The 10,568-nt window shown below is 32.8% G+C and overlaps 1 protein-coding gene across 2 annotated transcripts in view; it reads right to left on the bottom strand.

The window, feature by feature from the left end:
* The window catches only part of LOC117167642 (beta-1-syntrophin), a 708,662-nt gene that overhangs the window by 247,554 nt on the left and 450,540 nt on the right, over nt 1-10,568 (bottom strand). For both annotated transcript variants that reach the window (XM_033352718.1, XM_033352719.1), the window contains exon 3: nt 8,039-8,227. In XM_033352718.1, the coding sequence (XP_033208609.1) occupies nt 8,039-8,227 (189 nt within the window). The remainder of the gene's footprint in view (nt 1-8,038; nt 8,228-10,568) is intronic.

Below are 10,568 nucleotides of genomic sequence, written 5' to 3'. Positions count from 1 at the left end.
TGAAAATTAAAATTCGAAAATTTTTTCTAAAGCCTCCAGGGGACTTCGTTTTCGCACGAAAAAATTTCATGTGCCCTTATTGCATCCGGACCCACAATTAATTTATAATTTTCAGGTAAGTGCACCAAATTCTCGGTTTCAGTGAGACCTTTCTCGGCCTTTCTAGAACATCTAGCTCAAGCAGTTTCTCAGGAGAGTAGGACGAGAGCGGTTGCGACATTATATATATATATTCCAATTGAAACGAGTCAGGTGGCCCTCACTGTTTACGTTTCTATCCCCCCGAAATCCGCCCCAGGCCATTTGAAGTCAGCCCCCGATACTTGACTGAAAGCGAGAGTTTAGTGTAGTTAAAGTTTTACCAAAAAGATGAATTCTCAACGAACGTTGTAATGGTTGATATTTTAACGAGAAAATATTTTAAATTTAAACCAAAAACTATTTAATTCAAGGAAAAAGATAAATTTTGAAACAAAATAGTTGAATCTTAAAATTAAAAGATTAGGTTTCAACTAAAAAGTTAGGACATTTAAACAAGAATATACTATCACTACCGAAATTTATATAAATTTTCGAGTCAAATAGATGAATTTTCAATAAAAGCAGATCAATTTTTAATCAAAAGTAATGCATTTTTAAGCAAATTGTTTAATAAAAATACTAATTATATTAGCTTCAACTTTAGTTTATCGAAAATTGCCTGACTGTCGGATTTTCCCGAAATTCCCTGATTTTTCCTGACCAGTTTTAAATTTCTTGACTTTCCCTGACTTTTTGGAATTCCCTGACCAACAGAAACCATGCATTTTTTCTACTCGCTCATTATACCTTTGATTTTTCTTAGAACATTTTTCAACAAATGTCATTTAGGAACCCAAGGTTGGTTCATTTCAACATTCAAAAACTCAGATACATGCAAGCTAACTATGATTCTTGTTATATAAATATTTTTTTGTGCTTTTCTTATTCATTCGTACGAGTTGGTCCTACTTTTAATCAGTGCATACGCATAGCAAGCACGTAAATAAGCTTATCAGTGAGAGAAAAAGAACTCTACGTAACCAAGGGAATTAATCAGACCTTATCTTTTGATGAGGTGGCTTGAATTAGATAACTATGGTGAATCACCAAGACATCGACTAGGTACCTGACGCCGAAATCATGCTCATGTTTACAGGAGAACCAGGTTAAGGAACTGCAGTGGAAGGTGTAAATCTGGATGGATATTGTATAGATAAGTAATTAGAGAGGTTTCATCAAAGAGAAGTCCTTTCTCAAAGTGATTTTTCATATTCGGACAATTACTAGAACCAGAGTCAGCACGCTTCGTATCCATGAAAACAGCTTAAAGCGAGCAATTGGGAAGATTAATTCAGTCTCGTGAGAACATCTCTGCTAGAAATGTTAGCGGACGACTTGTCTCGGCTTCTCTCAAAGTGCAATGCACTTGGTGTCAAAGACCCTGTCGAGATTTCAAGTCGACTTTAATATTGCAAGAGGTATGTCTAAGATTGTAACGCTGTGCAATATAGCGGAAGCCACGTTACCTGTTCCTTATAGAAGACAAGTTTTCTCTTCTGATATGTTCCAATTTTTAACAAAAAAATTGGCGTAAAGTATATCAAGTTTTATTTTCTAAAATTAAGGTCTAGCGTCTAATAAATACTGTAAACAGCTATTATCTTTATTACAATGGATCAAAAATAATTGCTCAAAGAATTATTCAGAAAAATGGTAAGCTCACTCTTGGAATGAGTTCGTTTACATCGATTGGAAAACAGACTCTCTTTGATAGGTTATTAATGAAGGTTTGTTTGTTCGCCCAAGTGCCAGGGAGAAAATGAGTTCCGGTTACTTTCGGCATGTTAACCTCCAAAACAGGCTGCCTTTCCATTTGCGCTCCTCGAACCTTTTCTCACCCATTACAACTCTTTCCCATTCTGTAAACCTTTCTGTTGGGCAAAGTCCATTCCCAAGTTTATTGAGCTCCTTTCAGCATCGGTCCGCCAGGCTTTACTTTGCGAAACGTGCAGCCACGAACTAGAGAAAGCGAATTGCTGCCTACAGCTGCAGCTGTTGGCGCAGCCAGGAGATCGATGGATGGATGAATAAAGGACCGAATAAAGGAATTAATCTGAATATTGAAGACTGAAGTCGATTTCAGCCGCAAAAATATTGAATTAAATATTCTCAAAAGCTATTGGAAAAGCGCCCAGAAATCGTATTTCAAATTTGTATGTAATCAAGGAAATAGGTCCAAATCAGACTATTATCCACGTTTAAAAAAATTCTTACAAAAAATAATTAATTTTGAACTTGCGTATACAACCTCAACAACCTCAATAATTTATATACAGAATAGAAAAATTCACTTATTCGACAAAACTAGCTATAAAATTCATCTACTTTATAGTCTGATTTTCAAATTCGCTTCTGAATATTTCATACCCCCATATCTTTGTGAAAAGAAAAATCTTGCGAGTGAATTCGTACGAGAATCGAAGTCGGTTTGGCTCAAACCTTCGAAGCTCGCGATTTCTCTTGAGACTGGTATTCGCGAATTGAAAATCTAAACACCCACGAGACAACACGCGATATCAGTTATAATTTTCAATGTCACCCGACTTGATGAGGAAGTTCAGTCACAGGATTTCTCTTTCGATTTGATTTTCCCTTGCGCGTCTATAACTCTCATTAATCAAACGGACGGCATGGATGCAATTATCCGACAGTAATTAACTTCGTAAACTGCAACTCGCGAGGTCTAGGAGTAGTTTGTGTGGGAGGAAGATGGAAAGTTGGAAGCGGAAAGAGAGTGGTGGTCTTAAAAGAAGGGTTAAGGGTTTCGGGGGGAGAGAAAGACGTAGGAGACAGTCCAAGTGGGTAGTTGTTAGAAGGTCGTTGGAGGTTTCTCCAGGTTCGACCTGATGGAGCTGTTCTGGAATTATACGGGTTAGCCCTGAAAACCGGGCGACTGACAGCTTTTGCACCGGAAACTAATTTAACTCTCGCATCCTCTTCTACCCGCTCTACTCTCCTTCGCTAACACTCCCGGTAATACCACCACCTTTTCATACTGCGCGTTGCAGATCGAAAGAGGATTCGCCTTTAGCACCGCAAAATCGAACACGTCCTTGCGGAAGAAAAAAAAAATAGCTTCGACGCTAGAAGTAAGAGAGTGATCCGAAAGGTTGGATAGTATTTGAAATATTAATAGAATAAATCTATTTTAGATCTAGAAGATGGATCAACAAAAGTTTATAGTTAAAAGTTAGATAATATATTAGTATTTAATTGTATATGATAATCTACCATACGTTAATTCATTCTGTCCACATTGTAGCTCCTATATTTCCGCTTGACTTTTTCGTGTGTTTTTCTCTCGTGACACGTTCTATCATTTTAATGTGACACTTTATTAGTCTTCGCCAGTTTGTGACGATATGGAATTGTCTTCAGATTGTCGTTTGGCTCCAAATTTGAATTATGGATTTTTCATAGTATTTGGGATAAGCATAACCAAAATGACACGTTTTATCAAAAAATATAAAAATGCAAAATTGCAGTTCTTTTAAAATTCTACCATTCTTCCTTTAAACGTTTTTTACGTATGTCTTCGTTCGGCTTCAAGTTATAATTTTCGACTTATTTATAGTATTTTCGATGCATAACACCAAGAAGAAGAGTCCTTAAAAAAATGTTTAAAAGAAAATTGTAGATATTTTAAAAAGCTGCAATCATTTTTCAAGACATTTTTCACGTAGCTGCCGTAATTTTCCGTAAATTTTGAATATTCGATTTTTTCATAGCATTCTAGATGGACAGAACCATAAGTGTTTGCCAACTGTTAACGAACTCGTTCTTTCAGGATCCAAAAAAGTGTTCCTATGTTTTATTTGATTTTTTAATCTTTTTAGAGTTACCATTTATACGGACGGGCAGATAGAGAGGGAGAGGGGGCTTCCGTTAGAGAGAGAGGCGGAGACTTCCGTTCGTTCGGTCGTTTTTTTCAATTCACTCTCCTCCCAAAAGAAATTTTTAATTTAACAAAATCTATTATTTTGAAATGAAAAATATTTAATTGGAAGATTTGAATAAACAACAATGATAATTCTAAATGAATTGCTAACAATTAAACTAATTGAAATTGAAAGGAAATAAAATGCATTGATTAAAATAAAAATACATAACAATAGAAATACTTAAAATTGATACATCCTTATTTGAATAATTTCTTTCATTTTATATGGAAAGAACTTTCGAGTTCTGAATGTTCATGTTGAAATCTAAATTATCTAGTCTTCCCTGTCATAAGTTTTAATTTTTGTAATGTGTTCTAATATCACTAGTTTTTCAAATTAGACATTTTTTAGTTTTAAATTGTTTTTAAATTGTAATTTTTCATTTTTCATTTCTTCCATTCAAAATTATTTGAATTGACATATTTTTTAGAAAAATTCAGTTTTAAAGGAGTATAATTAAACATACTAGAATTTCAAAAGCTTTGAGTTTGAAACATTAAATTTAAAATCCAAAAAATGTGTAACGCTTCGAACTAAAAATATTTTAAAAGTTTTCAATTTCAAATTATTCAATTTTGAATGCTTTCCATTAGAATTAATACAATTTCAATTCCTTTACATTTTTAATGATCCAATATTCAAAATTAGAATTTGAAATTGTTTAAATTTAAAAATTTTCAAGTTGTCCTACTTTCGGAATTTTAATCTGAGCTTATTGAATTTTGAGATTCTTCAAATAAAAATAAAATTGTTTAATTTCGATAGCGTTGAAATAAAAATAATACAATCTCAACTTCTTTTTAATCAAATTGTCCTATTTTTATAATTTTAGTCTGAAATTTTTGATTTTAAGACCTCCAGATTTAAAATGTTTAAATTTTAAACATATTTAATTTAAATCGCTTCTATTTATAAGTGATACAAGTTCAATACCATCTCATTTCATTCAAAATATATTATTTAAAATCCAAACGCCCTCACGTTGATGTTAGGAAATAAAAATAATAAAAATAGTCTACAGGCCACATACGTGACACCTTCCCCCCAATAGTTCGAGAATAATGGTTACACAGATGTCATCGAATTTTCTTTATTTCTTATAACCATAAAAGTACACATGAAAGTAACAAAAAGGTTCATGATAAATTAAAATTCGCAAACGTTCACGAAAAGTGTGAGACTTATACAACCACAGTTTTTTAACAACTACAGCAGTATTTGATGCCAAAAGGTTCCACAATAAGTTGCAACCCCTTAAATCGTGAGTTTATTGACTTACACACAACTATTTTCTGGCATGAAAAACATTATAGGTCTCATGTGATAATGAAAATTTTTTCCCTAGCAGCCTTATCTCTCTAAAGTCCTTAAGAATACAAATGATTGCACCCGAATCACTAATGAAGAAAAATGCAACTATTTTAGAAGTATTCTATATATTACAACTTGAAATATTCCAAGTTTTAATTAAGTTTCGAATAAATGATTCTCAGTTTTAGACAAATTGTCATTGGTAGAAATTTAATTTGTTTGGCATTCGATAGTTCGTTAAAATTGAAGAACTTTTTTGCTTTGTGTATGAGCACGCTCAGCAGGAAATACAGTTTTTACCTATTTCATATTCCCTCGCTCTCTTCACAATCAGCGTACGTCGTTTTTCATTCGATGTGCCACGTGTGTAACTGAACGTTCAACCACAAATGATGTATGACTAGCGGATTTTTGTAAACACATATTTTTTGGGTGGCTTTCAACTAACGTGGGTAATTACTCTAGTTCTGACTGTGATTTTCAAGATTTCATTTTTTCATCTTCCGCTAATCCCGATAATTTCCAACTGCAAATATGAAACTAGGTTTCTTCAGGAAGAGCATTTCTTAAATCATGGCGAAATTGACCCAGCCTTTACTATACGTTTGCTAATCAGTTTTCAAAAATGAAAAAAAATTTTTTCCGAAAAATTTAATTTTAAATATTTACATCTCGGAAAATAATGATTGTTTTTTTCACTTTACGTGCTTAAATTCGTCTACTTGTAATTTCTTTTCTGTCAGATCAGTAATTCTTTTATTATTTAGAATCATAACAGTTATGTAACTTTATATGAATTTATGTCGTACAGCAAGTGTAAAGGTGCTGTAAAACTTTGCGGCAAAAAAGAGGACATTTTGCGAAAAAAAATTTATGGCTTAATCAAAGATATTTATGCTTGATTTGGTCACAAATACCGTTTAACATGAAGAATAGACTTTGCAAAAATTTGAAAAATGAGGATTTGCACCATAATTTTTAAAATTTTAGAAGTCCTTATATACCGCTATTTAAATAGGAATATTTTTGGCAAAGCTTTTTTCTGATAGAACTCGATTGAACTATACATACATTTTTTCGCGTTTAATCAACATCGAACCTCTGCTTTATTTTTTTCTAACAAATTTGTTCTGTTTTAAAGTTTTGAGGTACAATCCAGGAATGTAAATCGAATATGCAAAAGTGAAGTGAAAGTGCAGTAAAATTATAAATATTTTGAACAGTACAGGTCAGATAACATAAATTACTGTTTCATTTTGATACTCATCTGCTTCAAGTGCTCTAACAATTGGATTTGTTTCTGATAAAAGTGGATGTGGAAAATGATCCACTCGTCTTGAACTCATCGAGCCGTAAACTCTGATATTTGAAAAAGGTAGTGATTGGAATTGTGCACCGCATATTGCATATGAAGTATGGAAAATTAATCGTTATTGGAGCAATTGTTCGCAGTGATGTACAATCAATTCAAGTGTCCATCTAGATTTCATACAGGAAGAGAACAGACCTTTATACTGTACGTATAATTGTCGCAGTGTCGATACGCGAATGGTAAAGATTTCCATTATCGTTAAAATATTATGACCTACATTACTAATAACTCGAGTATAGGATGTACAAATAACGAACGTAGTCACATTGCAAAACGGCACAAGATTATCGATATTTAGTATTTGTCGTTACGCTAGCTACATACTCGCTTACTTTTCCAATGAAAATTACACATCAGCAGAGCACATAATGCCAGAGAGAAAGCTAGTTAAAGCATTCAAGTAACAAAGTTAAGAGAAAAGCTTTAATTATATTGGTATTTCGCGGCTGAATTGGTGAAATCAACAACTTTTTTTACAAATCATTTTAAAGAAGAATTATTATCATTACACAGGTTCCCTGAATCCTCTAACATTATATCTGATACGAGCTGGTATCAAAAGGCGCTCAGTCTTGGGAATGTTGCCATTAAAAATATCACGAGGTATAAGGTAAACAAGAACCCTCGTACATGTGTGAGTATGTCGTCGTAGAATAAGTGTGCATGGGTGGGTATGTATGTTTATCTACACGTACACGAATACTTTTTTAGGTGAAGGTACATATGTACGAAAGGCAGGAAGATATAGTCTCAAAAGATACATCACGTCTCTGATTGCTTTCCTTACCTTTTCCTTTTCTTACCAATTCTACTTTCCCCCTTCTTCTATCCTTTCTCACCACTTGAGCACTATTTCACCTTCTCTACTTTCTTTTATTCAAATTGAGTTTTTTTGTCCTGCGTAGTAAATTCTAAGGAATCATGTTATGAAATGGAAGAAGTACTAGTGAAACTATGTAAACAAACAATAGATCATCGAGAAAAGATTTAAAATTCCTCAATTTTAAGTCTCTTAAAAAAGTCTTGCATAGTAAATTAAAAAATGTAGGGTTGTTCTAACAAGTTCAAAAATTCATCTTCTACAAAATATGTCAAAATACAAATTGCCCAATAAAATTATTTACACTGCAAAGAAGGCGGGTTTTCTTTATTTTAATTGTTTTCATCCTAAGTAGGATAACACATTTATGAACAGTTTACTTTAAAAAGCCAATTTATATTAAACCTATTATCTCAAAGAACTTATCCTTATCCTTGGCGTCACATAAGGTTTTTTATATAACAAAAATAGGAAAAAAGAATATCTACTCTGGATAATCGTAAAAAGACTTACCAGGATCCGTCGAAGGGTGTGATCTCGTCAGTCTACAGAGCTGAAGAGGTAGATACCTAGTGTCTGCTCTTGGGGGTGACTTTGGTGGTGGTGGGGTGGCACTCAGAAAACCGCGTTGCAATTCCCATCCAACTTCCTGTATAATCGAAGCTTTCCGGAAGTAAGGTGTCACCTCTCTGAGATATTTTACTGCAAGAAAAAATACAAAAATCTAAATGAAAAGTTCTAGAAGATATTAGAATCAGATGTGAGTGTAGAATCAATACGTGAGAGTCAAAGGTTAAAAGTCATACATCAGTTAGGGTTCACAAGTTAAATGATAGAGCTCCAGGATCAAAGGTCAGAAGTCGAAGGTGAGAGTCATAGCCGAAAGATTTATTCTAATTATAATTGCATCCATCTGAATAGATATTCAGTACCTTCTACTTTCGGAATCAATTCAAAATTAAAGCTTTGAAATTTCCATAAAATACTCTAACCCTTGGAAATAAATCTAACGCAGCTTACAGTTTCAATCCAAAATTCGTGCCATAGGTTTGATTGCAAGGAATGGTTTAGTTGGATATAAAATCAATAACCCCCTTCCGCTGATTGAAAATTCCCGTAAAGCGGATAAACATTCTAGTAAGAACGATATATTGCATTACGCTGATGCGGCTTACATTGACTCGTAAACAAAATAAAAATAAGCTTTAACAGGATAAAGAAGCGCCTTTAATTAAAACTGATCGTAAGATAAAGCGAGAATGGTGGATAAGTATATAATCAAGATTATGAATAACGTGCTGATGAACGCAATATCTGCAATGCAGGGTAATTTCGAGAAAGATGCTTCACTACCAGGATAGGAGAGATTCCCCCTATACTCCGCGCCCGCTCATGAGCTATACTAATAGCGAGACCCACCTGCTACAAAATCTTGTTATGTGATAATTTCCTTGAGTCAAGTAATTTCGTTCTAGATATTCCTAGCTTTCATCTAATTCGTTTCATCGTGTAAAAATAATTTTATATTATTTCCTAGGGTTTCCAAATTGGATACTGTATATATTAGAAAAGATAGTATTTTCTGTAGATCTCAATCAGCCCTAACTGCCGAGTAACACAACAAAGCAGTAACTATACATTTGAGATTTGTCACCTGATTCGTAACTGTTTTCTATTTTAATATATTGAGAATCAGGGGCCAAATATACAGCTTAGTAAAAATAAGCGTACATATTAAGCTAAGTTTAATTGGCAATATTCTCTTGAGTATAATTACTGCTGATTCAGATTTAAAAATTTAATATCCAAGATCTGTATAAGAAAACAAAGTACAGTTCAGAAATTAGAGATTGGCTCACAATTTTTTGTTAAAAAAAAAGCATGAAGTAAGGGAATAAATTATACTAAATAAACCTCCACGTCTCCAGTGTAAGGATGAAAGAAAAAATCTTCATATAAGAAACGTTTTTTGAATTTAAAATTCCAATAAACTCAATGTATTTTTATAGTATAGCCGTTCATTAATTACGTAACGCTTCTTTCGAAGATTTTTGGACCCTCCCTCCTGCCTTGTAACGTTCCTGCAAACATAGAAAATGACTTCCCACTCATAGTGCTGTAACTTTCAGTAATCTCTTGATATAAAAGAACGGTTTCTAGACGTTTCTATATGTAGACTATACATATATGTTTAAATTATTTATTATTCAAAAAGAAATATTTTCCACATTTCTTTTCTAGATTCGTTTACAGAAACTTTACAATTTTTAATGATGTCAATTTTCTACTATTTGTAAGTGCCCTGAAAACTAAAGTAAACGCATTTTTCATTCAAATATGGCCTGTTTCTTATTCGATCAGAAGCAATTTAATGAAAAATAGTTTCATAATAATTATGAATAAATATCCCATTAACCTGATACAAATAAACCTAATTTCTAATGGTATTTAAAAAAATTATAATTTTATTAACATTTATTTTTCCTAAAATTGGAATCTATATTATTATTATTTTTTATAGAAAACTGAGCACTTAACGAATTCGCAATAGTTTTTTAACCGCCATGTTTTGTGGTTGTATTCCTTAAACGGATAACCAAAAATAGATCTGAGAAAAAGTTTTGCTCACTCCTTCTTACATTCTTAGTACTTATTATTTTTTTAAATTACTGATTTAAAAAAAGAGCTTATGTAATATTTCTGGAACCCTCCCCATCCCGTATCATTACTGGATCATGAAAAATTTATCTTAAAACAATCAGATAACTGTTTGTACTCAAAATTAAAAAATGTCATTGTTATTATTCTGGGGTTTTAAAAATAAAATAAATTGATCTAAAAAATTCCCGGTAATCTTTCGGTTTACTGATCCGGTAGTCACCCTAAAATATTGCACAATTTCTAAGTACGACAAATTGAAACTGTTAAATTTTGAATCCTGTTATTATTATTACACCATTAAGCCATTTCCCTTTCGGGGTAGGCGTGACTCACTCGGCAGGGGAAAGGAGTATTGTGTGGAAGGGATAGAGATTTTTCAGAT

Source organism: Belonocnema kinseyi, chromosome 2, assembly GCF_010883055.1.
Source record: "Belonocnema kinseyi isolate 2016_QV_RU_SX_M_011 chromosome 2, B_treatae_v1, whole genome shotgun sequence".
NCBI lineage: Eukaryota > Metazoa > Arthropoda > Insecta > Hymenoptera > Cynipidae > Belonocnema > Belonocnema kinseyi.
The sequence above is the reverse complement of the archived record's forward strand: the minus strand, read 5'-3'. Positions and strand labels throughout refer to the sequence as shown.